General features: G+C 50.3%; 11 protein-coding genes across 11 annotated transcripts in view; 5 read left to right on the plus strand and 6 right to left on the minus strand.

Annotated features, from left to right (window-relative positions):
* Positions 1-555, plus strand: part of COCMIDRAFT_106685 (uncharacterized protein) — a gene marked incomplete at both ends in the record, with an annotated part of 1,319 nt that extends 764 nt beyond the window's left edge. The window contains one exon of the mRNA XM_007694059.1: positions 13-555. Within this exon, the coding sequence (XP_007692249.1) occupies positions 13-555 (543 nt within the window). The remainder of the gene's footprint in view (positions 1-12) is intronic.
* A 1,076-nt stretch (positions 556-1,631) lies between these two features.
* Positions 1,632-2,734, minus strand: COCMIDRAFT_106688 (uncharacterized protein; the record flags this gene model as incomplete). The annotated part of the gene is made up of 4 exons (XM_007694060.1): positions 1,632-1,655; positions 1,717-1,904; positions 1,963-2,542; positions 2,600-2,734. The coding sequence occupies 4 exons, from the start codon at positions 2,732-2,734 to the stop codon at positions 1,632-1,634; spliced, it is 927 nt and encodes a 308-aa protein (XP_007692250.1).
* Positions 2,735-4,386: 1,652 nt separating this feature from the next.
* On the minus strand, positions 4,387-12,205 carry COCMIDRAFT_9022 (uncharacterized protein; the record flags this gene model as incomplete). Its single annotated transcript, XM_007694047.1, has 8 exons — positions 4,387-6,024; positions 6,073-6,721; positions 6,768-7,535; positions 7,590-8,256; positions 8,311-8,464; positions 8,514-8,675; positions 8,722-11,582; positions 11,635-12,205. The coding sequence occupies 8 exons, from the start codon at positions 12,203-12,205 to the stop codon at positions 4,387-4,389; spliced, it is 7,470 nt and encodes a 2,489-aa protein (XP_007692237.1).
* A 624-nt stretch (positions 12,206-12,829) lies between these two features.
* Positions 12,830-13,709, plus strand: COCMIDRAFT_40560 (uncharacterized protein; the record flags this gene model as incomplete). The annotated part of the gene is made up of 3 exons (XM_007694052.1): positions 12,830-12,900; positions 12,954-13,004; positions 13,094-13,709. The coding sequence occupies 3 exons, from the start codon at positions 12,830-12,832 to the stop codon at positions 13,707-13,709; spliced, it is 738 nt and encodes a 245-aa protein (XP_007692242.1).
* A 181-nt stretch (positions 13,710-13,890) lies between these two features.
* COCMIDRAFT_9024 (uncharacterized protein) lies at positions 13,891-15,526 on the minus strand (the record flags this gene model as incomplete). The annotated part of the gene is made up of 2 exons (XM_007694048.1): positions 13,891-14,615; positions 14,668-15,526. 2 exons carry the CDS (start codon positions 15,524-15,526, stop codon positions 13,891-13,893), a joined length of 1,584 nt encoding a protein of 527 aa, XP_007692238.1.
* A 647-nt stretch (positions 15,527-16,173) lies between these two features.
* COCMIDRAFT_29954 (uncharacterized protein) lies at positions 16,174-16,479 on the plus strand (the record flags this gene model as incomplete). The annotated part of the gene is made up of 1 exon (XM_007694050.1): positions 16,174-16,479. One exon carries the CDS (start codon positions 16,174-16,176, stop codon positions 16,477-16,479), a length of 306 nt encoding a protein of 101 aa, XP_007692240.1.
* Positions 16,480-17,124: 645 nt separating this feature from the next.
* On the plus strand, positions 17,125-19,401 carry COCMIDRAFT_106705 (uncharacterized protein; the record flags this gene model as incomplete). Its single annotated transcript, XM_007694061.1, has 5 exons — positions 17,125-17,637; positions 17,690-18,345; positions 18,397-18,759; positions 18,812-19,160; positions 19,216-19,401. The coding sequence occupies 5 exons, from the start codon at positions 17,125-17,127 to the stop codon at positions 19,399-19,401; spliced, it is 2,067 nt and encodes a 688-aa protein (XP_007692251.1).
* A 2,031-nt stretch (positions 19,402-21,432) lies between these two features.
* COCMIDRAFT_106720 (uncharacterized protein) lies at positions 21,433-21,912 on the minus strand (the record flags this gene model as incomplete). The annotated part of the gene is made up of 1 exon (XM_007694062.1): positions 21,433-21,912. One exon carries the CDS (start codon positions 21,910-21,912, stop codon positions 21,433-21,435), a length of 480 nt encoding a protein of 159 aa, XP_007692252.1.
* Positions 21,913-22,138: 226 nt separating this feature from the next.
* COCMIDRAFT_9026 (uncharacterized protein) lies at positions 22,139-22,558 on the minus strand (the record flags this gene model as incomplete). The annotated part of the gene is made up of 1 exon (XM_007694049.1): positions 22,139-22,558. The coding sequence occupies one exon, from the start codon at positions 22,556-22,558 to the stop codon at positions 22,139-22,141; it is 420 nt and encodes a 139-aa protein (XP_007692239.1).
* Positions 22,559-23,191: 633 nt separating this feature from the next.
* Positions 23,192-24,864, plus strand: COCMIDRAFT_40564 (uncharacterized protein; the record flags this gene model as incomplete). Its single annotated transcript, XM_007694053.1, has 3 exons — positions 23,192-23,367; positions 23,414-24,686; positions 24,748-24,864. The coding sequence occupies 3 exons, from the start codon at positions 23,192-23,194 to the stop codon at positions 24,862-24,864; spliced, it is 1,566 nt and encodes a 521-aa protein (XP_007692243.1).
* A 202-nt stretch (positions 24,865-25,066) lies between these two features.
* COCMIDRAFT_29958 (uncharacterized protein) lies at positions 25,067-25,770 on the minus strand (the record flags this gene model as incomplete). Its single annotated transcript, XM_007694051.1, has 2 exons — positions 25,067-25,592; positions 25,646-25,770. The coding sequence occupies 2 exons, from the start codon at positions 25,768-25,770 to the stop codon at positions 25,067-25,069; spliced, it is 651 nt and encodes a 216-aa protein (XP_007692241.1).
* Between the last annotated feature and the right edge of the window lie 129 nt (positions 25,771-25,899).

Genomic DNA, 25,899 nt, shown 5'->3' on the forward strand with positions numbered 1-25,899 from the left:
GTTGTTCCCAAGCTCACCGAGACCGTTGACCGCGTCACTGACAGCGTCAACTTGAGCGGTACCGTCAAGGGCGTCAACGCCGACCTCCACAACAAGCGTGAGCTTCTCAACCTCGATACCACCACCTCGACTGTCGACGGCCTCACCGGCCTCAACTCCAACGAGCTCACCGCCGATGTCACCCACGGCCAGATCCTCGACACCGACAAGGTCCTTGACCTCAACACTGACGACCTCCTCGACATCGACCTCAACCTCAAGCGCGGCATCCCCGTCGTCCAGGACCTGCCTGTTGGCGGCGGTGTCTCCGGCATCCTCGATAACACCCCCGTTGTCGGCGGCCTGACCAACACCGTCAACAGCGTCACAGGTGACCTCGACCCCGTCACCGGCCTCGTCTACAAGACTGCCAAGCCAGTCACTGACGCCACTAACATCCTTGACGTTCGTGCTCCTCTCCTTGACAACGTCGAGGTTGAGCACCTTGTCGGTGTTGTCAATGTCCCCGCCGTCGGTGATATTGTCAAGAACGTTCCCGCTGTCAAGGATGTTTAAAGAGCCTTTTTGATTTACCTTTTCGCAGCATATCTCTAACGAGTGGGTTTGCTTTGCAACTTGTAGATCGTAGCCTCCACTATCACATAACACACAAAAGTGCGAAGAAACGTGGCGCGCGAGAGAGGGAGCAAGAAGGAGTTGGTCGAAGGGGCCAGGCGGGATGATAGAACGCGATAGCGAGTGAGGATGTAGTCAAGTAATCTTTTTTCACGGAAACAATCGATACCTTTTTTTTTCTTATTGGAACCTTGCAATTCTCCATGTCCCCGAACATTTGCGCTCACCTGTGACTCCATCGATTCCTCACTCGACAGCATGTCAACAACTGTTGCCATCAATATCCCCCCCCCTTATCCAGCGCAATCCGTCCACTAACAAAGAGAAAAAAAAGAAGCCTTGCCCAGAAAATAATCCCAAAACCCGTTATCCCTTCCCGTGTCCCCCGTCGTAAGCAAACGGCTCCACACGCCCCTGTCCCTCAAACCCCCGTCACCTCAGACACGGGACTCAATGCCGATATAAAATCAATAGAGTACGTCAGAAGTCCGCAAATCGCATCCCCGTTGAGGACAACGGCAGCGTAAGCCCTAAAACAAGCCCCCCCCCCCACCCCTCCTTTCCTCCCCGTTTTCCGCTTCGATTCGGTCGTTTTCCGCTTCGATTCGGTCCTTTTTGGCTTTTTTTTGCAGCATGGTACTGGAACGCGGGTGAAGAAATATGAAAAAAAGGGAAAAGATCAGATTGGTTTTTCGATAGAGTGGTTAGGCGAGCTTATGTGTACGAAAGGGGAGAGGAAAGGGAAATAAGTCATGTTGACCCAACGGACAGACTGCGGGGAGTTGTCGTATCCATGCCTGTCTGTCAGTGTTTTCGATAACGATGTTTTTTTTTCTGAGGCAAGGGGAATGGCGGGTTGGTGTTTGTTGATTGAATTACATTTCTTTGAATAGAATAGATAGATACATTAAAGCTGGGTGAGTAAGGGTATACGCGATAACCATTTACTCTTCATTAACACATGTCATACACCAGAATCCATATCGCGTTACCAACATTTCAAAGAAAAAGAATGTTTAGTGTCCTCCAGTCGTAGGCAGCTGCACCGCGTTATTAGCAAAATTATGCACATTCACAGGGACGGGTCACCCCAAAACTTACACCGAGATAGACTTTGAAAGAGTCGTAGATGAGCCATTGGAAGGCAGTCAGAGTGCCAATCATGAAGATGCGGACAGGAAGCCCGTTCCACAGACCAGTGAAGCCAATCTTGCTGTATATCCGGCCGATAGCCTGGCCCGCTCCCTCACCGGGCTTGCGGTCGTTGTTGAGTTTTGACACCATGACATCTATTATGCGTCAGCGTGATCTTTCTCTTACAAAGCATAAAATCCTAGAAAAACGTACCTGCGGGATGCGATACAACGGCACAACCGACACCCGCGATGTAACCTCCCAAGAACGAAACTCCAGTCTGCTGCAGGCCACCGTACGATTCCTTCGGCTTGCCCAAGAAGCGATAGATCTGGGTGACTGTCTCCTCGAACGTTGCAAACTTGACCATGGTGTAGGGAATCTGACGTGCCCAGAGCGGGTATAGTCCCTTGTACAGGCCACCGATACCCTCCTCCTTGATAACTTTTGCCCATCCTTCCCTCAACGTATGCGCAAATGGGGGCATGGTAGTCTGCATGCGGACCTTGATAGCCTCCATTGGACAGAGCGCAATATCAGCAAGAAACTCCGCGGAAGCAGAGGCAGCAAGGTAAACGACTTGCTTTGGTGCACCAGGCGCAAGCTTATCACCGTAGAGGTACTTGAAGACTTCGTAGAAACCATACTTGCCAGCGCCCTGCATTGAGTAGCCAATGAAGGTAGGGGTCCAGCCGAAGAAGACGCCGCGGAGACCTTCTTTAGAGTATATCATTTTCCACGCTTGTGTGTTGGATTTGTAGAGGGAAGAGTCGACTTGGCGCCGGCATTTCACCTAAACGCGGAAAGCATCAGCACATGGGTTCTGGGGTAGTAAGAGTTCACTACTCACCAGATCGAGAGGGGTAACCATAGTATGCGTAGGACCGCACGCGATAATTCCACCCAATGTACATGCCGCAAAGTAGGACCCGGAAAACAGTTCAATCTTCCTTTGCGGCTTCATCGCATCTAGTTTGTTCGCCATGATGTCTGCTGTGCTTGTAAGAGCCTTTCTTTCTGTTTCAGTCGGCTCTTAAATATCCAGAGTTTCTTTTCCAGCACGGCTCTATCCGGCACGTAGTTGGCACTATCACCTCGGCCGAGCGTTGGAAAGTACCTTGTTTTGTGTCTGGTATAGTGGTGTCGCGTGCTTCTTTTTTATTGCTAACAAGGACAGTGCTAGAAAATTAGTGGACAACTGGATCGGAATGAAGAAGTGAAATTAGAAGAAGACCAGTAATTTGCAGTAGTTCTCAGAACACACGACTGCAAAATCGAAGCCTCGTTATGACGAAGCTGTGGACTAGGTTGTAATGATAGTGGGAATCTTGTCCGGCCGCAAGTTCCGCTCGCGATGACGTAGTTGTTGCGTGTGGGGACGCGCGACACCACGCTGACGAAGCTTGGCTAAGATGCTTATCTTCGCCCTGTCTCCATAACCGTCCAACCGGGTTCGCACTACAGGTCTAGGGTTAGTATGATGAAATCGTGGGTAAGCTATGCCAAGTGAATCTCATAAAAATCGCAAGTAGGAACGATACGATAAGAAAAAGAAAAGCTTCTATAATGCATTCACGCGCAAATAAGCGGGCTCTTTGTCTCTGGCGTCTGCGGAGAGTATGTTTCTCTAAGTCTTTCTCTAGTTCATTCTTTAATTTCGAGATTTCAGCTGCACTTCGGGATGTCTCTATGATCAGTCGGATTTGAGTAGTAAGTATAACGTAGAGGAGGTGACTAGTGTCGAGTGATGAGTATAGCAAACAAACATTGAGAGCCTGTTCACCCCCAGATCCGTTTTCCAATCACCATACTCATTATAGGCTCTGGCTAGGAAACGAAGCTGGAAAGGGCGTCGTGTCTACAAAAACGGACGTCTAGAAGGGGACAAAACGGAGCTTCAGTTTGATAGCGCTCAAATGCTCAAAAAATAAAGCCCCATCTAGTACTAATCTGCCCTATGTTCTCTCCTCTTTAGGCAAAAGAGACGTCCTTTTTCTTAGCCAGCCTTTGGGCCTCTAGCTGGATTTCGAAAACTCCGTTTTGTGACCATTTTGGTGGCCCAGGCTATAACGTGACCTCCCACGTAGCCACACCAGTCATCAGACGGAGCTCCAGATGGATAACTCCTCAGTTTGTTTTTTATCTCAATCTGGATATAGGTTAGCTAAGTCCCCCTTCTCCCTGCGGAAGCTCTAAACCCAAGACGACCACAAAACGGAGACGGAAAATGGAAAGCTAACGGGCTCTAAGCCCTCATTTCTCCCATTGCTGTAAGACGACAGTTCATTAGCAGGGCATCTCTATACCTAGTCGAACTCTACTAGTAAGTCTAACGTGGAGAACGCGGCTGGTGTCGAGTGATGGCTATTGTCTCTACAAGCACCCAACTAGGTTTGTATCATAGGTCTAAAGCTTCTATAAGGCATTCGCGCATGAGAAAGCGCCTTCTCTCTATCGGGACGATAACTAGTCATAATTCGAGGTCGTCATATCTACGTACATCATGTTCATGAAATCAACCCAGCCACCCAACCCCACGCTATGCCACCTCAATAGAAAACAAAAAACTCCCAGATGCCAGAAATTGGAACAAGACCCGACAGAAGAATCACTGAAGATAACAGACTGAGTCAATAATCATGACTCGACGCCAGCCACCTCCTCCACATCCGACTCACTACCAAAGTCCGACTGGTCATAAAGGTCCCCTGCTGATAAGCGACTGTCGTCTTGTGGCCACGAGTGTAGCCGCGGCTCAATATCTGTTTGCCAAGCGTATATACGAGCACTGTCATTTACGTCGTCCCTGTACATATCCAAGTTTGGATCTGGATCCTCACTGTGTACCAGTTCAAAAATCTGTCGCAGGAGGAATTGACAGCACGAAATGAGCGGAGTCATATGGATCCTCAGCATACCTGCGTCTTTTTCGAAGATAATACGCTGCATCATTTCGCCCAATAATTCACGAAGTGATCGCCATTTGAAAGCCACCATGTCCGTGGGCCAGTCGTGATCTTTGTAGAGCTCGCTCACTAGTAGTTCTGCGCTCTGGCGTACACTCTCTAGTGGGTTAAGAAGCAGGGCAGGTGCCCATATACGGCTCCTCGCCATGACCCAATAGAAGAAGACATATGGATGCCGCTGTTCGAAAAGTGCCTCGTTGTCAGCCTTCAGAAGACCGATGAAGAAGTCCAAAACAGCTATCCCGTTCGGTAGACGTTCTTCCTCGAGTCGATTCGCCGATGCGATTGCTTTGGATACCGTGGTGATCAGTCTAGTAACGCTCTCGGCTGTTGCGGACGTTTCGCAGAAAGATAGCGCCGCTCGCACATACGCGTCGCAAAACGGCGGGTCCAGACCTACGCCGTCGTTAATCGTCTTGAAAAGATTCGACTGAGCATGCGGGTCCGTCCAGCCAATCATCGTTTTGACAATGTCACCAGGATAGAAGTATTCCGCGTCCACTTTGGTCAGGTCAAACATCTCCATGGCCTTATCTAGCACCGCTATCGCCTTGAGTTCTGGATCCCAGTAGAATAGCATCTGTCGCTCTCGGTGGGTCAGTGGGAACTTGAGGCGTTCTCGGCCAAGCGTAGCCCCGCGATTTTCGATCAGCGTTGAAGGAACAAGTGGCAGGCTCGTATCCATGTGTGAAAGTAGAGTCGAGAAAAACTGAATAAGTCGGTTGTAAATGCCTACCTTCTTACTCAGAATCCTCCAAAACTCTGGGTAATCGTCTTGCAGGCGCCTATGCACATGGATGGAAAGCAGCTTGATGCAGAAATCCAGGAAACCATGGTTCAAGAAGACAGTGATCTCAGCATGGCCAATCTCTACAACTTGAGTCAAGGTCAAGTAGAAGTCGTCCCATCCTCGGATGCTTTGATAGCTATCGTCTGCAGTCTGACGTAGTCTTTGGGTGATGTCTACAAGTAACCCATCCTTTGTGATAGTTGAACAATCAGAATCCATGTCGTTCTCAGTTCCTTCGAGACCGTACAAAGTCGGTTCTTTTTCACGGGATACCTTGAGACAATCGACCAAGAAGCTGCGTATTTGAGAGCGAACCTTGGCGTGGGGGCAACGAACAAGCATGTTGAATAGCGCACCCTCATCTGTAGCGAAGTGTTTGAGAAATATATTGCAACACATCGCGCATGGTAGGACTGAGCGTCGAAGCTGAAGCAGTGTTTCCGTGAAGAGATCAGAAGTAGTGTGACGCCACGCTATGTGAGCAAGATGCGTAAGGACGATTTGCAACGACTGTTTCTCCTGCAAGGCATTAGTTTGACTGCTTTTCCATTACATATAAATACTCACATGCGCATGGTCTTCGGAGCAAGAGCCATGATTGATTGTGCGTGACATGGCATGAAGTTGTCGCAAAAACTTTGTATGGTTTGAATCGAACTGACAGTACTCTTGGATGATGAGTGCGTTGTTAACGTCAACTTCCTGCTTAAGAGCTTGTGGTGCTGGGACTTTTAAAGTCCGTTCATTCGTTGAGGTGACCCATTTACGCTGGTCTTCTTCAATCGCGGTCCGACGTTGATAAAACAGCATGTATGCCGAATATTGCTTGGGCATACGGTTATAAGTATCGTCGGTCATGCCTCCAAAAGTTCGGTACGCAATGTCTGCCGGATCGAAAGGTACCACATTACTGTCATCAAACTCGACCCAAGTGGGAGCCGCGCTTCCAGCCGGACTGGGCCGCTCACGAATGTAAGAATAGTAGTGGCCGTGCTCGCAAGTGCCGGTATGTACAAGTACGCCTACTAGGTCAAAAATATCCTCATCATGCGCCTTTGTTGGATTGCTGAGAGAGTTAACATGGTAAGCATTGATGTCAATGCATGGTGGAAATTCAAAGTGGTCGTGAACCTTTCGCCGGCTAAAGTCGGCCAAGTCAAACTCGAAGCGCTTGAGATGGAAAATGAGGTTGTCCGGCACTTCCTTGAAGCAAGTTCTATACTCGTTAGCCTTTCTCAGCAACAGTAGGGCCTTGAACCCACCTCTTTACTGCATCGACGTATCTGTCGCATGACTCGCACTTGTACTTGTTGTCGCCTTCCATAACGTCTCCGCTAACAAAGGCCTGGAGACTCTCCTGTAGCGTGGACTTGCCGACCACATCGCATTGAACAGCGAAAAAGGGTTCCGATCGCTCAGAAACATGCTCACATTCCTTTGACTTGATCTGATTGAGGGTTTGACCTCCGTAGAAAGAGCGGAATTCCTGTTTACTCTCTTCTTTTATGAGCTGACGTTCCCATTGATCAAAGAGAGAGTTGTAGAACTCGTCGGCATCCATCTGGACGCTAATATCAATTGGCATGAGGTCTGAGTTCTTGACACAGGCTGCGAAGCTCCGTGGATCAGCTGATCGCCGGAAAGAGTGCTGCATATTTGTGAAGAGTCTCTGTGTTTCGAGGAGGAGTTTTTGGGAGCCATTACTCTCTTGAAGCTCCAGTCCAAGCATGAACTTGCGAAAGTTCAGGTTCATGAAGAGCTGAGTAAGAAGCGAGTTCGCGTAGCAAATTGCGCGGGGGTTGTATAAACCTACATAACCCGTGCTGGAGCGTACTTCCATAGAACGATCGACGGACAGTGTCGCTAGTGCCGTCTCGCAATCTTCCAGCTCTACTTCTCCTGCAAGGCGAAGGAGATCGCTGTAGGTGCTGCTGTCATCGACTAGGGCCAACATCAAGTCGTAAATCTCACGCCTCGAATGTGATTGTAGTATGGGAACGTTCAATTGGCTGGCTCCAATAGCCGGTGAACTATTTCTCATTAGTACATCTTCATACTCAGAGCGCATCAATAGTGTGACGTACCTTTTTGTGAATATGTACTTCTTGAAGATCTGCTCCATTACGTTCCCAGCGTTGATCGGTAGTTTGAAGGATTTCAGTGACAATATGCAGCAGAGCAGCAACTTTGTAAGGCCAAACACGACGAAGTCAGTATCTTCACGACCTACGACCTCTTTATGCTCGTAATCCAGTAGCAGATCGCTCCACTGAGCTAGCCATGCGCGAAGTAAATTCTCGTCACGCTTATATTCGTCCTGAGCGCGGAAGACATGGTCGGCGATGCCGAAAAGTTGTTGGGATTGTGTAGAGTGGCGAACGGAACTTGGGATAATGGCGGATATAGCGGTCCAAAATTGAATAGCGACTTCACCTTTGGCCAGCGGACAAGTGGAGGGAAGATCTCCTCCACATACGGACGCAATTTTCTTCGCAACATGCTCTCTGACAAATTGTCGGCTATCCTCTAGAAGCAGAATATCATGCAAGCGCGGTGTCTCGGGATGTCCGACAAAAGCTTCCCATACAGCTCGAGAATGTAGCGATGCCTCGATGATGGCCCCATAGCAGTCTTGGATCACGGTGGCATCTTCATTGGTTTCGAGCGCCATCGACAAGATGGACATAAGGCGATCTGCCAGTCGAACTGGATCGGAAAAGTATCCGGCTGAGACATCAGGGGATGGTCGTTCTATTTTGTGTAAGTTTTTGACTGCAGCAAATGGGCTGTAAGCGGAGCATTTACCTCTAAGGAAGTCCAATAGTACAGTTACGAGTACTGCCGCTAGCTGCAATTCTTGAAGACTTGAAATGGTACCGCCGATAAGTTTTTCATTGAGTATCGCTCCGTTCAAGTGTTGTACTGCCTTGCCCAGGAACCTTTCGTCCATGCTCGACTTCTAGCTTGTCAGCCTAATGTTTCATATCGGAAAGTCGATGTCCGCTTACATTCCTAATCTGCTCACGCAGCTTATCTTGGAGAGCTAGAGCTGCATATCTTGCCTGGAAAAACCTCCCTGGTGGGAAAAGGCCTTCTGAGGATGCAGCATCGGCCATGACGCTATCTGGTATATTGTTACGAGCCGGGAAGAAGCTGAGGTAGTCGAATAGCTTACGCCAGTCAGCAGGAAGAATCCAAATCCAAAGAAAGACATACCAATTGGCTGATGGTATCATTAGAGTCCATCAATGAGAACAACTCGTCAAAGTATTTCGTCACAGTTGACTCGAACACTGAAGATCCGGCAACCGAACCCGACAATGGGCGAGTGACTTTGGCCTCTGGTGCCTTCTGAAGTAGAAGCTGACCTCCAAAGTCGACATCACTGAGCTTTTCTTCTGCTTGGGCAGCTACATCAACGCGATGACCTTTGGCAAAAAGGTTGAGCTTGGTGTAGCCCGAGACGTAACATAACCTGCGGTAAAGATCATCCACAGTGTGATCTGGGCCCATTGATACTGCCTGCCGGTCGCCATTAGCGCACTGAAATCGGATTGTGATAGCATCTCCGTATGGTATGTCCATCTCGTCAATTTTAGAGTCCGCTCTCTTGGCGCGATTGAATTCTGGTTTCTGTCGTAGCCGCTCAAGCAGTAACTTTTGGAATAGAATGATTCTGCGGCAACGCCCTTCCTTTTCGTGTCGGATCGCATCAGAGACAGTCGGAATTGTGTCGTCAGAACATGGCTCGCGTATGGTCTTGCATGCGTCCCGTATCTCATGCATACATTTTTCCACAAGGGCAACATGGGCAGCCTCCACATCTGCTAGCGTGACACCCTCGGCTTCGTTGATATGGACATAGCGGCTGGCGAGAAGACGCGCAGCCCGATCTTCAACAGAGCCTTCGGGTGAGTAAAGGACCATGGACCACAGCAGGTCAGCGCCGGGAATTTGCAACACTGTCTTGACTCCATCGTCGGTCGTCACAATCTCGCGAATGGTAGGGAAGTTGTAGTTGGCGACAAATTCGAACATTCCGGGGGTATAGAAGCATGGATCCATCTTCGATAGGTAGGAAGAGACGAGTTGCCTACAATACTCATTATCTGGAATAAGCTTGATCGTCTGGAATAACTGTGCCCATGCCCAATCTCTTGCATTATTAGAAATTGCGTGCGAGCCGACAGTGTGGTCCCAGAGAGTTGGGAAGAGCTCAGCAGGCATGGCAGGCCCGGCACGACATATCATGAGTGCGAGAAGCTCCAGTCTATAACGAAGAGACAAAGGCTGGTATGCACTTGGTTCCGCATTCTTTTCCGTTTCAACTAACCACGGTATCTCTTCCAAGATCTTGCGTGTTACATCCTGATTCTGTTGAAAGAAGAAGCCGTCACCTGTATGAAGTGATGATGCAAGCGTATAGATGACCTTTACACTGCCAGTCGCCTTTTCAGAGTGATTGCTAATGTGATCTGCACACTCACGATAAATGGCAAGTCGCTCGTTGAGAGGAACATGAGGTGCTAAACCGCGGAGGTGTTCGATAGCCTCGTTGTGTAGATCCAGGAGCTCTTTGTCCGTCTCTTTCTGAGACGCTGTATCACAGATGACGCGAACACAAACGTTCCAAGGCTTTGCCCTCCGGTCCCTCATGGCATAGTCCTCGGCAGTTGCCCTTTCCACAACTTTGACGCTCAACTCATGGAGGAACCGTAACATGTTGATGGTGTAACGGCTAATGGGGAGTTCGCAGAGCTTTGTGCAGAGATATAAATGATCCGTCACCCTCATTAAGTGTAGGATAGCTCGCATCATGGTCAGTGTCGCCGAGACAACTCGTGGGTCAGGGTTCGTTGCAATCGTCTTCCAGATGGAGTCCGCTTGGTTATCTGTCCAACGGTGGTTCACCACAAGAAACCCAATGATATTGCCACTGCGTTGCAGAATTTGTGGATGGGAGTCAACGCTGATGATGTATTCAACAACTTTTCCTTCGATAAGGAAGTCCGATAGGTAGTTCATGACTGGATGGTTAGGTACGGTGTCGTGATCACTGTATTGCTTGAAAATTTCAACCAGCCCCGAATCCATCATGCCGATGCTCATTACACGCAAGTCCATCTTGCCCTTCATAAGGTACTTCCGAAGAATCTTGAATTTCCATGCATTGGCAACAAGGGCAGCCAGAGACCCAGGGTCTTGGCAATACTCGTCTTGCTGCTCTGTGCGAGGGTTGGTCTCGGTAGGTGATGAGGTAGTCGGCGAATCCGGGTCCCTGAAGTCTAAGAATCTGACAACTAGATCTGCTTCTATGTCTTTATCCCAGAGGCAAAGTTCGAATAGCAAGGCATGAAAATGTTGAACCAAGTCTCGTGCAATGCTGGCTTCGGCAGTTCTGCTCAAGTTGAACAAGTCGTCCATGTACTTTTCCAGAAACAGCAGAGTGGAGCGACTAAACTCGGACCGGTCGTGCGCGCTGCTCGTAATAGCACTGCGGAAAATTGACGAGCCCAATGCGACCAACACAGGCGAGGTGAAGACGGCAATATGATTCTGCGTGCCTATGGGCACCTGAAGGATTGCATCAGTGGCTAGCCAAAGGAGGTTCCGGGCCCCGTTGGCCGCAATAAAGTCCTGCTGTAATCGCAAAACCATCTTGCGAATGTCTACTGAATACTCTTTGCTGACCATATGGTATGCTGGAGCCTTATCGGATCGAAGAATGGTATGTAAATGTCGAAGGTGTTTTTGGCTGATCAAAGGCAAAGGATATATATCGTCAGGCCGCGGCCGGGAAATTAGGAGGACATCTACGAGTAGGAGAAAAGAAGACGTTCTGACGTAGGCACTCAAGAAGCTGTAAAACGCATCGCCTAACCGGTGGTCATGGTCATGGTTATGGCGTGTGAACGAGACCCTGCGAGAGAGGACTTTGTGCACCAAAAGACCAAAGTCGTCCCAAAATGCAGCTTTGCTCACGTAAAAGCCTTGCATGTCGTCCGCCGAGGGATCGGGGAGGTTGACGAGCCATTGCGAAAGGCCCAGAAAGAAGGCGGCATCAATATCATTATCGACTGGTGATTGTTAGCACGAAGGGCCGACTAGTAGGCCTGGCAAAGAACGCACTATCTTGCACATGCTGAGCCAGATCACGGACTACACTAGTATAGCTACCCACATGAGAGTAGGGAAACCGGCAGAAGTGGTCCTCGGGGTTCATGTGCAGGGCAAGGCCGACTACGTCGTTGTCATCCTCGTCGTTGTCGTCGTCGACAACCATGACACGAGGGCTGACAGCCTTGTCTTTGCTGTCCTCGTCATCGTCCTCGTCGTTGACAAGCATAACAGGAGGGCTGGCACCCTCGTCATCGGAGCTAGGGATGAGTATAGGCGAGTGGACCGGGGCAGGCGAAGGACTGCTGGCAGCAACGTCACCTGTATGACTGTGGTCGTGGTCGTCCCCAGCGCGCACCGGGGAAGAGGGCGGGTGGGAGCGTATGGTCATCTCTACGTGGTTGTCCGGGGTATGGGCCTCTGTGGACATGGCACACAGACTGTTGCTTCCGTGCAGGCGGGGGCGTTTGCGGGTGAAGCTCGCGTCGGCGTCTTCAATGGGATCACGGCGCGAGGCGGGGGCGATTGTTGCTGGCTGGTCGGCAGCGACAGACTGCACTAGGTCATTGTCCTGCGCGGTCATGACGGTGAAAGAAGACAAGTGCGACTGAGGGCAGAGGAACTAGGTGTGGCCAGGCAGAGGGAGCAAGCAGGAGCTTCTCTGATGCAGGCAGCAGCAGAAGCAGCGGCAACAGCAACAGTCTGGCCAGCCTTGCTAGCCCGAGTCCTCGCGCGCAGCCAAAGGAAATGCAGCGCGGATATGGTCATGGGCCGCAGCAGCAAGCTTTGGGCGAGACGGGTGGTGGAATTGTGAATTCACGGCAGACAGTGGCAAAGGCGATATGTGTGTCTTGTCCAATTCGGTGGTCCCTCAGGAAGATGCAATGCAGCTCAGCCAAACAGCCCCACCATCGTCATTGGCTCCCGCACTTGGCGTGAACCCACCACTAGCCGGAGACCAGGATAGCCCATGCCCGCCCAACTTGGACAAATCCTCCTTCTAATGCAGGCACGCCCGCAAATCCACCAGGGCCCTTCACTCAAACAGACACACACCCCGACCCCGATTGCTGGTCGCCGTCGGACGCACTTCGGGCCCTTCGAGGCGTGACATTGTCCCTTGATTCTGACTCTGTCACTGCCCACCTCTCCTTGGGACGCTGCGGGAAAACAACAGGGAAAAAAAACTCACCATCCATCTCTCGTCATGGCGCCCGCTGCTAAACAAAACACCAAGCCCGTCGTCAAAACGGCGTCGCCTTTCACAGAGACTCAATGGTCTGGGTACCCCCGCCAACGAATTGACTGACGGGCATTGCTGAGCGGTGCAGGCCAGAGCTATCACACGACGACGAGCTGGTCGTTCTCGAAATGCTGTCCAAGTAGGTACGCAATGTGCTGCAGGAAAACCACTCGAGTGCCAGCCTGCACAATTTTCTCCCCTGCACAGTCACTGACGAACCACCACCAGCCTCATCGCGCCGCTAGGCGACTACCGCAGAACCCACATGCACCCATCCAAAGGCAAGAAGCGGAAGCGCGCCACCACCAAACCGGATCAAGATGACTCCACCACCGAGACCCCACCGCCTCCACCACCCATAGGCAACCACCTACTCATTGGCCTCAACAGCGTCACCCGGCACCTCGAGGCCCTGGCAGCAAAGACGGCGCCCTCGACGACACTCGTAGCTTCTGCCCAACAGCATGTCCCTGGCGACAACTTGCGGCCTCTGAGCATGGTTATACTCACCCATCCAAAACCATCTCTCTCACCAGCTCATGCCCATCTCCCTACCTTGGTTCATCTAAGCACCCTCTCACCACCTTCTGCTACGCCAGATGCCCCACTGACAGCAACGCGCCTAGTCCCTCTGCCCACACTGGCAGAAAGCCGACTTGCCTCCAGCCTGCATATCCCCCGCGTTGGTGCCCTGGCTATCTATGCAGACGCACCTGGAGCCAGGGTGCTGGAAGACTATGTCCGCGAGCACATTGGCGTGACAGAATGCAAGTGGGTCCCAGAGGCCTTGAGTGCAGAATGGCGGGGGATGAAAGTGAGCCAGGAAGTACCACGCGCAAAGTAGCAAAGAGACAGGACTTATGAATCGTAGCACCGAAAGAGATGGATTGAGCAATGATGCAAAAGAGTCGTTTTGAAGTTTGGTGCATCGACACATACTTTTGATACCGCTGCGAGACAACGCCCTGCGATGCAAGTAGAATATACATACACAACAAGAGAGTCCACTAGAGCAGACACTGCACTCAGCCCAAGAATTCTTGAACAGCACCACCAACGTTTTCCAGGTCCAGTAAGAACGTGTCGTGACCAAACAAGCTCTTTTCCTCGCCCAGCTCAATATGCCTGACATTCTTGTTACCCGCCCGCCTTAGCGTAGTTGCAATCTCCTTTTGCTGCCACGCGGGAAATAGAATGTCACTCGCAACACCCAGCACCAGAACCGGCGTATTCGCCAGCGGCTTGAGGCCCGCCACAAGATCTGCCGGGGGCTCATTGCCGTCCGTCTGCGTCAGTGACTCCGGCTCCACTGGCTGTTCCTTCTCTTCGTACGGCTCATCAGGCAATGTCAAGCTGCAGGCATCGCTATTGGCATCGCTGCCTGTACCCTGACCATCCAGGTACGCTTGTATCTTTCCGCTGTTGGCCTTGCGCACTTCGTTGATGCGATTCCGATGTTCTTGGCCGAGGTCAAAGAGGTCCATGGCTTTGGAGACGTAGAGTAAGCTGTTGGGGTCATATTCCAGACACCATTTTTCACCCGCATGGTCAAGATATGTTTCAATCAAAAAGTCTGGGCATAACGCTGGGGGCCGTGAAGGGTCGGCGCGCCGCCGGCCAAACCGCTGTTCCCATTCTGGACCGCTACGATAGGTAACTGTAGCGATTTCTCGAGCAAGCTTCATGCCGCCGTGTGGAGGAATGCCGTCGTAGTAGAAACCTCGAGCCCAATTTGGGTCCATCATCAACACTGTTGTAACATTAGCTCGTGTACACACGGCGACCAGATTTCATGCACTGACCTTGTCGTTGGGTATGCCTCATGGCGATGCTGTAGGGGTGGCTGCGGGCACACCCGCTGATGCTAACTACACGGCCTACCCGTTCGGGGAATAGAGTCCCAGCAGCCAGGCTCTGCATACCACCCATGCTTGAACCCACACTTGCATACAGCTTTTGGATGCCTAGATTATCTAGCAGTCGAAACTGCGCGCGCACCATGTCTTCCATGGTGAGAATCGGAAATCGTGTTGCGTAGCGCTCGCCATTGGCAGGGTCAATGGACGAGGGACCAGTCGAGCCGTAGCAACCTCCAATTACATTGGTACAAATGACAAAGTACTTGTCAGTGTCCAGTGGCTTTCCTGACCCAATGAATTTCTCCCACCATCCTGGCTTCATGTTCGTGTCGGTGCTGTGGGCATGACTGGACGCCGAAAGACCAGTATGAAGTAAGATTGCATTACTCTTGCTTGAGTTCAGCTGTCCCCATGTCTCATATGCAATGTTGAACTCTGGCAGTATGCCGCCCCAATCAAGGAGTATTGGCTGTGTCGAGTGGAAGTTGAGCGTGTGGCCGGATGTATACGAGGGCTCAGGACCAGACGACGACCGTTTCCTCGAGAGTGATGCAGAGCGCGACTCGTGGGCATCCAGACAAGGAAAAGAAAGAGCGGGGTTGGACGATTCGACTTCATGAGCAGATGAGGCATGCTGGGCTTTGCGCGGGTACTGATTGTGGATCTGTCGCGCAGGTTGATTCGACTGGCGTCTCGCAAACCTTAGGGAAGTGTGGGTTGGCCTCGGTGCGAAACATTGTGGGGTAGACGACGCGAATGTCAATGGGCGCGCGCGAGTAAGCAGATTGCGGGGGACGCTCATGATTGTTGTCTGCTACCCACAGCGCTCGCAGGTCGAGCACAGAGGTAATGCGAGGGTAGAGGCGAAGTACACAAGTTCCATGACAATGCTGAGCTCTGGATTACAAACAGCAACGCGCGAAAGTAACAGAAATGCGACTATGCCGGACCCAATGACGTCGCAAGAAGATGGCGTGCTTCCTCGAGCGACCCCCATCGTGCCAAGCCTCTTTGGGAACGCGACGGTGCCTTTGCGCGTACTCTCGATTTTTTTTCTACACAATACTCTAGAGCCTCAATAGCCATTAGTGTTTTTTTGTCTCGTCAACCTGATCCTGGGTCAGACTTCGCTCCTTGAAACACACGACGTATTCTCAGGCTAGCATCTTCCCTCAATCTCAAAAAGGGTGTCGTCAACTGCCTCGTCGCAGATGCTGATGATGCTTTTGCGGCACCAGGCTTGGGAAAAACAAATTACCAAGTCCGATCTATTCTATGAATTGCACACCTCAAGGTCGATCAGCCGGGGCTTGGACATAGTGGCCTGTTGCAATGTCCGGCAAATGGACCTAGTTCAGGTACAAAAATACCTGGCAGGTGGGTCTACAATGGCCAGAACGTAAAACTGTAGGGAAGCACCCGGGCTCGGTTACCTCTCGAGCTCCGACGATGGATAGAGGCTCCATTGAGCCGCTCGCCTATGGCAACCGTGCACCGTCCATGGGCGGACAGGGAACCATGCCAGGTGGGCAAAAGGAGGTGTCGAGCAGCCGCATGAACATGATAAACAACAAGACATGGACACAATGGACCGGTACAATGTGGGATGGGGTGGACTCGAGGAGGAATGTCGTGTGGGTGCCCGGTACAGGCGGTAGCTCTAAGCGCCGTAGTGCCAATGGGTGGTGGTGGTGGTGGTGTTGCACCGTGTTTGGAGAGGTGCAACATGGAAATAACAGGACAACGCAGCCATGATGCACTTGGCAGGCAGGACGGCAGTGTCACGCTTCCCCTTGCCGCAAAGGTCAAGCAGAGAATTAATATTGAGGGTTTGTTTTGCGTTCGTCGATCCGGGCCTGGGAACGGGGCAAAGTGGCGTTCGCAAAGGCCTTGCGAGTCCATGTGGTGCTTTTGAGACGCCGCATGATCCCCTGAGCGTTTGACGACATGCAGACACCAGGCTAATTTTGGGATACACAAGGCATGGCATCCAAGCGGGCAGGCAGCGTGCGGCGGAGGAGAATTAAGTAAGTGTGCAAACTAGGCTCCTTCGCCCCAAGTGCGCATGCAAGGATTGTGAGCAGAAGCTTGAAATGGGAATGGGCGAGGTCTGAGGTTTCCAGGGCTGAGCCAGTGATGTCTTGGCTGACCGCCGGCGTCACTCAGTCGCGCCTACCCACCCCAAACGTCTGCAAACCTTCTTCCCTTCTCGAACCCTCGTGTGCCCGGATGCCGTCGACTTTTTGAATCCCATATCCCCTCCGCTAATCCACTGCCTCGTGACATTCCCAATCCGCCGCCCACCCCTTCTGCCCCGACTGCCGCACTACATACATAGGGAGCGTCAGACCACACCAGCCCAGGTCTGCTCTGCTCTGCTCTGCACCCACCGACTCCGCCATGGATCCCGACTACTTCGCGCCGGTGCGAGAAGACCAGGACGCTGCCGGCGCCCCCATCGAGGACTCGGACACAGACATGGCCGCCTCTGCCAGCGCAACAGCCTCATCCTCGCGATCCGCCATGTACACCTCACCCAGCGTCCACGGGCGCAAAGGCCGCATGTCTCGCTCAGGAGCACCCAGGCCCATAATCACACCCACCAGTCCTCTTTCCTCGACGATTCCCCATAATCTGCTACCCTCGGCGCCCGCCTCGCCGCCCACACCCGCGCCAAGTCCTACGCCAACGCAGCGGGTGCCGGACTGGAGTACCGCCGCCGAACACGAAGATGGCGATATCAAGAGCATACGGGCACAGTTTGGCGATATGAACCGGGCAGAGCGCATGCGGCTGCTCGGCGAGCTGCTCAACCTGTGCGACAGCCAAGAGTTGAGCTTCGTTGCCGAGTTTGTCAGTCCCAGACTAAAGAAGGACCCATTCATGGTCCTGCCCACTGAACTCTGTTTGAGAGTGCGTTCTGATTCGTTCTGTTACCTTGGTACACATGGCTGACCTCACTTAGATACTCGAATGTGTAGATGACCCTACCACTCTGGCTCGGGCATCGCAAGTATCCAAGAAATGGCGTGAGCTAGTCAATGACGACAGTGCTTGGCGGTTGCTCTGCCAAAAGTTCTCCTTCAGAGCGCTACCAAAACAGGACAACATGGAAGAAGATGAGCCAACCGACCAAATGGAAGATGCAGAGTCGAAGCCGTGGTGGCACGATGATGAGCGCACGGCCAGGCTGGACGATGCATCGTCGGCACGCGACCACCTTGAAGTCGGACCCTCAAATAGCAGTCCAGAAGGACTGCGAACGCAAAGCCTCGACCGTGCAGCTAAGAGGAAGCCATCGCAACGAAAGCAGCAGGCCACTACATATCGATCACATTTCAAGCAGCGGTATATGGTGGAGACTGCATGGCGCAACGGCGGAGTGTGTGACGCGCGACAGATCACCCCGGACCAGGGCGTGGTGACTAGCTTACATTTGACTAACAAGTACATTGTTGTTGCGCTTGACAATGCCAAGATACACGTATTCGATACCGTCGGCGACCACCAAAAGACGCTCCAAGGACACGTCATGGGCGTGTGGGCAATGGTGCCGTGGGGCGATCTCCTAGTCAGTGGAGGATGCGACCGCGATGTGCGCGTCTGGAATCTTGCAACTGGGTACGGTCTCTGCGCTTCCAACTACTATCAGTCACTAACCTGCATACACAGTTTTCCACAATTCACCCTCCGTGGTCACACGTCAACAGTGCGATGCCTGAAAATGTCCGATGCCAATACGGCCATCTCCGGATCCAGGGACACCACACTACGCATCTGGGACCTGAAGAAGGGACTGTGCAAGCACGTACTTATTGGCCACCAAGCCAGCGTCCGGTGTCTCGAGATACACGGTGACATTGTTGTGTCCGGAAGCTATGACACTACAGCTAAGATTTGGAGCATATCAGAGGGCAAGTGCCTTCGCACATTGACCGGACATTTTAGCCAGATTTATGCCATTGCCTTTGACGGCAAGAAGATTGCAACAGGAAGTTTGGACACCAGCGTCCGCATATGGGATCCCAATGATGGGTAAGTCCGATTTTGTGTCACGATATGATTGGAGACTAATATTCCCGTGCAGTAAATGTCTTGCTGTACTACAGGGCCACACCTCGCTTGTTGGACAGCTTCAAATGCGTGATGATATCCTTGTGACTGGTGGATCAGACGGATCGGTCCGTGTGTGGAGCCTTGCAACCTACCAAGCCATTCACCGATTAGCCGCGCACGACAACAGCGTCACGAGTCTGCAATTTGACAATACGAGAATTGTCAGCGGCGGTAGCGATGGCCGTGTCAAGGTCTGGGATCTCAAGACTGGCGTTCCTGTGCGAGAGTTGAGCAGCCCTGCAGAGGCTGTCTGGAGGGTGGTATTTGAGGAAGAGAAGGCTGTCATTATGGCTAGTCGGGGCGGTCGGACCATCATGGAGGTGAGCTAGCCGAAAACATTGGACATGATTTTATGATACTAACAAGGCTGACTAGGTATGGGACTTTTCACCGCCCGCTGAAGAAGATTACGACTCGCGATCGTCTACCCCAGCAAGTATGCCTGATCGTCTCGAAGTCGACTATAATCGTCCACGGTCTGCCATTCTCCCTGCACCCTCGCCGTTAGTACAAGACACAAGTGCCGGCGACGTTACCATGGACGACGTAACAGATCCATAACTGATATGGGAGAAACGGTGAAGCATAATCGGAGCAGTAAAAACTATTTAGTCCTAGACTACAACGTCACTCACGCCGCCGCCGCTGCCACAGCAGCAACAACAAACAAGGGGCATGTACGAGCGAAGCATCCAACTCTCATCAGAGAGACATGCAATGGGCTCAGAGCTGGAATTTGCATTTTGCAACGGCCCTCGACTCTAGAGAATCAAACTCGCCTCGTTGCGGCATCATACTCAGAACACCTGGGCACACAATTATATACCCCCTTCTCGTGTGGCGGTGGTTTATGATTACGATGACGAGCACACACACACACAAAGAGAGAGAAAAATTGGCGCCTGTTTGTTGTTCAACCACACAAAAAAATGTACATGAAGCGGTCCCACCTCCATGTTTACACATATATTTCAACCGAAAGTGTTGTTTTTTTCAAAGTCTTCCACCTTTATTTACATTTCTTTCTCTTTTTTCTTTCTCTTTTTTTGTTCAGATACCATGGAAGACACACACACACAATAGGCACGATCCCCCCATCCCAAATCGAAATTTCGGCCTTTGTTCAAATTCTCCTAACTTCTTTCTGTTGGCTTTTTTTTGCATCTGTAAGGGCGTTGTTTGTATGTTTGTTTGCTTGTGGCGCGAAATCAAACTAGGCATGTTTTTTCTCTCTATATCTTATCATATATATCACTCATAACTTACCACCATCACCCATCTTCTTTCTCATTTGTTATTGGAACGCAATGAAATGCCAGTTGCAGAGACTTCTGTAACGGTTATGGAAAGAGGATGGATGGGGATTTCGGTCATTTCTTTTTCTCATTTACTGATTTCGCAAGCCAAAATCTTTTTAACTATGGGATTATGTATTGGATTGCATTCATGTATGCAAATGTGCACACGCTCTGAAGAACGGAAGGCGAAATCAAAATGCAATATTTGGATTTTTTTTACTATAATTTTTTTTGTTCGTTGTGGTTGTGTGTGTGTGTGGCTAGGTCTATGCAATAAAAGGGGGGGCCCAAGGCAAAGGTGGAGTAATAGGGATATCAGGAGTTTGTCAGTGTTGAATTAGATTAATGCAACCTTGTTCATTAGCAACACGTTTATTACCAGGGATGCGTGGTGTTGTCGCCAAATGCAAATCTCTGTGATTTGAGTTTTCGTGTCAAGCGATTGGGGGCTGGGCGCCGGGCTTGGGGTTGGCAGGAGTAATTTATCGCATATTACGTTATTATGTTTTGGGCTTTTGATATAATCCGGGAGGTTGTCTTGGGTTGTGGGGAAGAAAGAAATATTGAACGTGTCATACTTTGTGTTTTGGTCACATGGCGTGTGTGTGTGTGTGGATAGAGACTTGGTGTCGGGTGACAGGGTGTGCATGGATCAAGGGTTTGTGTATCGTGCAAATGACTTTGATGGTATTAAATTGGGTATTGGAATAAAAAAGATTAATGTATACACGAATAACAAGATAGCTTGGCGACTTTCGTTGATTGGGTGTACACCAATCTTTGGAAGATGGGTATACTGAAAACACAACTTGTAGGATGTTTACAGATTGTAGTGTCAGGTGGGCGCCTACTAACATACCCTTGTACACAGAGCTTCGTCGTTGACGCTGTCATTTTCAACCACTGATGATTCCCACGTCTTGCTTGTTTCGGCTTGATGACCTGTCCACCACCACTCCGCGGACCCCAGATATTTCGGATACAGTCTTTTCCGGATGAACGAAACAGAAATTTCGGTTGTTCTTTTTGGTATCCATAGGTGTTTGTCGCTACGATACTCTGTTTCTCGAGTGTCCTCTATTCCGTTTTTGTTCCTCTCCCTTTTCTTAGCAAGGCACCAAGAGAAATTGATGCATACGCCTCGATGGTGCCCGAAATATGTATGTGACAGCGACAGCAGGTGCCGTGATCGAGTGTTCGATGCCATATCTCACATTCGTCCAGAGGCTAGAAATTGTAGCATATAAATCACCCCAACTGTATAAACCCCCTCTTGACAACTGTAAAAGTCCCATCACCAAGGCATAGCATCCGCGCCATATTCCATTCTCGCGGCCGTCCTCTTCCTCCTCATCTCCCGCAACTCCTCTTCTTCCTCATCCTCATAACCACTGCCCATCCCCCATCTCTTCTTCACTTTTCCAATCGCATATCGACCTATCCCCCACACCGTCGCCGCAAAAATTGTGCCCGCAATCCCCGTAGGCGCAAGCACAAAACCCGCACCACTAACAAATGTGCCAAAAGCCCCTGCGCCCACCGTTGCTACTAGAGAACCGATTGCAACGTACTTGGCATACCGTACTATTCGCCAGAAAACAAAAATTATGCTTGATCTTAGGACCCGTAGCAGCGCGCGTGTGCGCCGCGATGAAACAGCATTGGGGGCGGTTTTGGGGTCGTATAGGTAGCGTAGATTGCGTCGGGTGGATGCGAGCGCGGATGTGGAGCGCGCGTCTATTTCTTTGTCTGGGTTAGATGCTGTGGACGACATGGTGTTGGTTTGTTTAGGGGTAGCAATGGTAATAGAGAAGATAGTGTTTGCGAAGAGATATTTGCGCGGGTTGTTCGTGACGTCATTGCGCGCTCGAGTTCGCCGAACGATAGTACTAGATCAGTATTATTGCTTTCAGCGACACTTTCAAAAACCTGAAAAGTATAGAGAGAAAGTCAAATTTTTGCTCTGATTATGCAAGGTTTACGCTAGTTCATGCGGTGACTTATCCTCTCTGTGGCAAGAGCTCGACCATACGTTCAACCCTTGTCCTTTCTGAGCCGGCTTCTAATCCAAAGTATCTCTGACCACCAAGCGAAAATTCCACGTTGGCCTTAACCCAATCCAACATGCCTAGTGCGTATTCTTTGAGAACCTGATCCTGCTCGGCATCTTTGAAGGTCGGGAGATCATTGTAATCATCGCTAAGGGAAAGGAAGAGATCGCGATACATCTTTCCCATGACATCCATTGCATCCTCTACGCCTCTTCCTCTTTCACGTAGTACAACCTCAACAAGATTACAAGCGACACTTTTCCAGCCACCAGCCTGCTCAACATCGTAACTATAAATGTTGTTTGCAATCCCGACAAGGTCAATGGTACATAGTAATTGACATCCTTCGGGTGACTTTATGGCGGTCATGTCATCTGAAAGATGAAATTGTATGCAAGAGAAGCGTAATTAATCTACGGATGAATCCAATCAACTTTATATTTTGTATGTTGATCGGCTATCTTCTAGCTACCTGCGATTTTGAGACGATTCAACAAAGCAAATCACTCAAGAAACAATCATACGACTGCGCAGATGGATTGCCGCCAAGTCTGATAATGTGACTAGCTAGAAAGGACAATTGAGAACTGGATAGAAAGAAAAAAGAACTGCTTGAGCCTTCAAGCCAACAATAACCCATAGTTTGATGTCGTTGCACTGTACTTCTGGCAAATAACTATTGTCGGCAATTGCAGCGATAAGCTGGATAGAACTAACGAGATAGAGTATACCGCCACTATCTTTACAAAAACTCGTAGCACCACTAGGAAAGCTTTCCGCGTTTCTTTTCATATTGAAATCCTTCTTAATACTTATCTGCTCTTAGAAAGTATCGTTTTGTTGAGATTCTTGAGCTTTTCCTATCTCTATTCCTTGTGCTACCTTACTCATCTTGACTAATCAAACTAAGAATATTGCAGAACAGGAATCGTGTCAAGTCCAGCGACCATAAATCTACTCCCTCCAAGAACTGCAATGAAATTACTCTCTGTGTCGCCTGGAATGAATTCTAGCTTGCCTTCCCTTCCACTTGGAGGCATCGCAATCGTGCTTCTAGTGCTGCTGTTTCTCAAATTTCGCAATGTCGGAACCCGCGACAAAGATATGCCACCAGGCCCAAAAACGACACTTGTTCTGGGAAACGCTCTGGAATTTCCCACTAGTTTTCCCCACATCAAGTATGTCTTCATCTTTGCTGAGACTTGTTTAAGCTCAATGTTTTAGGTTCCTGGAATGGACTCGGCAGTATGGCGATATCTTTTCACTAAAGATATTTGATCGCACTATAATCGTCGTCTCTTCAGCGACAGCTGTGAAGCAGATTCTTGATATCGATGGCGCTCGTACCGGAAATCGGCCTCGATCCAAGATTGCACACCGTGTAACAAAAGGCTGGAGTATGTTCCTAGAAAACATGGAAAACCCAGTTTGGAAGCGTGGCAGTCAAGTTATACGCAACTTTCTTAACCGGGGTAGCCTTGAGAAACACTTGAGAATTCAAGAAGACGAAATCTCGCAATGTATGTACAATTTTTTGGAAGATCCAAAGAACTTCTACCGCCACGTTTGCCGTTCAACTGCATCAGCCATTCTTACGAACATCTATGGCGTACGTGTAGCCAAATATGAAGGCTCAATTGCAGAGACATACTTCCAAGGAATTAAGCTTTTTAGTGAATCTCTAGATCCTGGTACGCACCCTCCAGTCGATCTTTTCTGGCCACTTCAATACGTACCTAAACGATGGGCATATTGGAAACGGCTCGCGGACTCAACGCGTGCAATTAGAGATGAGCTATACGGTTCCTTATTTGCGCAATGCGAGCTGGCAGTTAAGCAAAAGAATTTCACAGGATGCTACATGGACTCACTGATATCGAATCAAGCCAAATCTGGCATGAGTCGAGACGAGATCATTGGCATAGGCGCGGTTCTGATGGACGGTGGAGTGAAAACAACTGCAACTTTTACCCACTCCTTGGTCCTCGCACTGATCAACTACCCTGAATTTCAGCGAAAAGCTCAAGAAGAGATAGATACAGTTGTGGGTCCTGACCGCTGGCCAAGGCTGAAAGACTACGAAAACGTCCCATATATTCGTGCAATTGTCGACGAAGTCATTCGATTCAGAACGTCGGCCCCAGTTGCCATTCCCCACGTCAGTACGGAAGAAGTGCGTTACAAAGGTTACCGCATACCAAAGGATTCTGTAATCTTCATGAATGTTCACGGTATCTTCCATGACCCAGATTTCTACGATCACCCAGAGGAATTCCGACCTGAAAGATTCCTCAAGACTGAGTTTGGCACGAAACCGGGGGTCGACATGACAGGGTATCGGAACAACTTTACATTCGGAGCCGGTCGCAGAGCATGCCCAGGAGAGGCACTAGCACGCCAAAATATGGCACTGACCATAATGAACTTTCTTTGGGCATTTGACTTCAAAAAAGATGATTCAGGGACTGGCGGGTACGATCTCGATACGTACGAAAGAGTAAGCGTCAACAGATTCCAATTGAATTGTATAGAACGCTGACACTTATTGAAAACCAAAGCCTGGAATCGAGCTGGCACCGAAGGAGTTCACATGTGACGTACTCCCCCGATCAGTGGCAAAAGCAGAAATGATTAGAAATAGGATGGCAAATGTGTACGGGGGTGCCCAAGAGTAGACCACGAGTCTTGCTATGGAGGAAACGAGCTGGATCTTGCTAAACACGGGAAGCTTCTTTGGCACTAAACGTCAAAAACTCCTTCACTGCGAAACCCAGATCATCGAAAAGAAATTACGTTTCGTCACTGAATCCTCATGCCATGTTTTCATTCTAATATTTCACATCTTGGGTATCATACATCCATCCCATAATCCCCCCTTTACTCTCCCCGCCCGATTTTCTCCAGCGTCTTCCTCGTTCCCTCTACGATAGCTCCATGCTCCACAGCATGAATCCTCTCTTCTAGCGCCTCCAAACTTTCTCCCTCCTTCAACTCTACTTCTTTTGTTAACACTGGCTCGCCGGCGTCCACCTCGGCAATCACCTCGTGAATCATGACACCCGTTCTCTTCAAGCCCTCCTCTCTTCCAGCTTTCCACGCCCGCTCGATTGCGCCTGCTCCGGCAAACTCGCCGGGCAGTGCGGGGTGCAGGTTTATGATTTTGATGTTGGCGGCGGCGATGGGGGTGAGGAAAGATGGCGTGACAATGTGCATCCAACCGGCGCATACAATGAGATCGGGGCGCGGCTTCGAGTCGAGAATGATTTTCGCGAGGTCGGCATCGTATTGTTCGCGGGCTGTGTCAATGGCATCTGGATGCTTCTTTTTGTATGGAACGAGGTTGTGGTACGTTGTTGGTATTGAGGCTTTGGCGGCGCGTTCGAGGCCGTATGCTGCTTTGCGACTGCGAATTCGTGTTAGCTATGCTCAAATATGCAAACACAAGGGCTTTCGTACTTTGATATGACGTGTGTTATGCGAGTGTTTGGTAGCGCTCCAGATGCGCATGCGTCGATAAGGGCTTGCAGGTTAGAGCCATTGCCTGAGATAAGGACGGTGAGGTTAAATTGTCGGTCTGACATTGCGACGGTGGGATTATATGACCTCTCAGTCGTTGTGTTATTCGTATATCTTCTAAGTTGTGATGCTGGTCGTGTGAATGTTCATTCTCCCAAAATTTGGGCGTGGGGTAGGTTGCCCCGCGCGGAGAT

Source organism: Bipolaris oryzae (genome assembly GCF_000523455.1).
Source record: "Bipolaris oryzae ATCC 44560 unplaced genomic scaffold scaffold_195, whole genome shotgun sequence".
Classification (NCBI taxonomy): domain Eukaryota; kingdom Fungi; phylum Ascomycota; class Dothideomycetes; order Pleosporales; family Pleosporaceae; genus Bipolaris; species Bipolaris oryzae.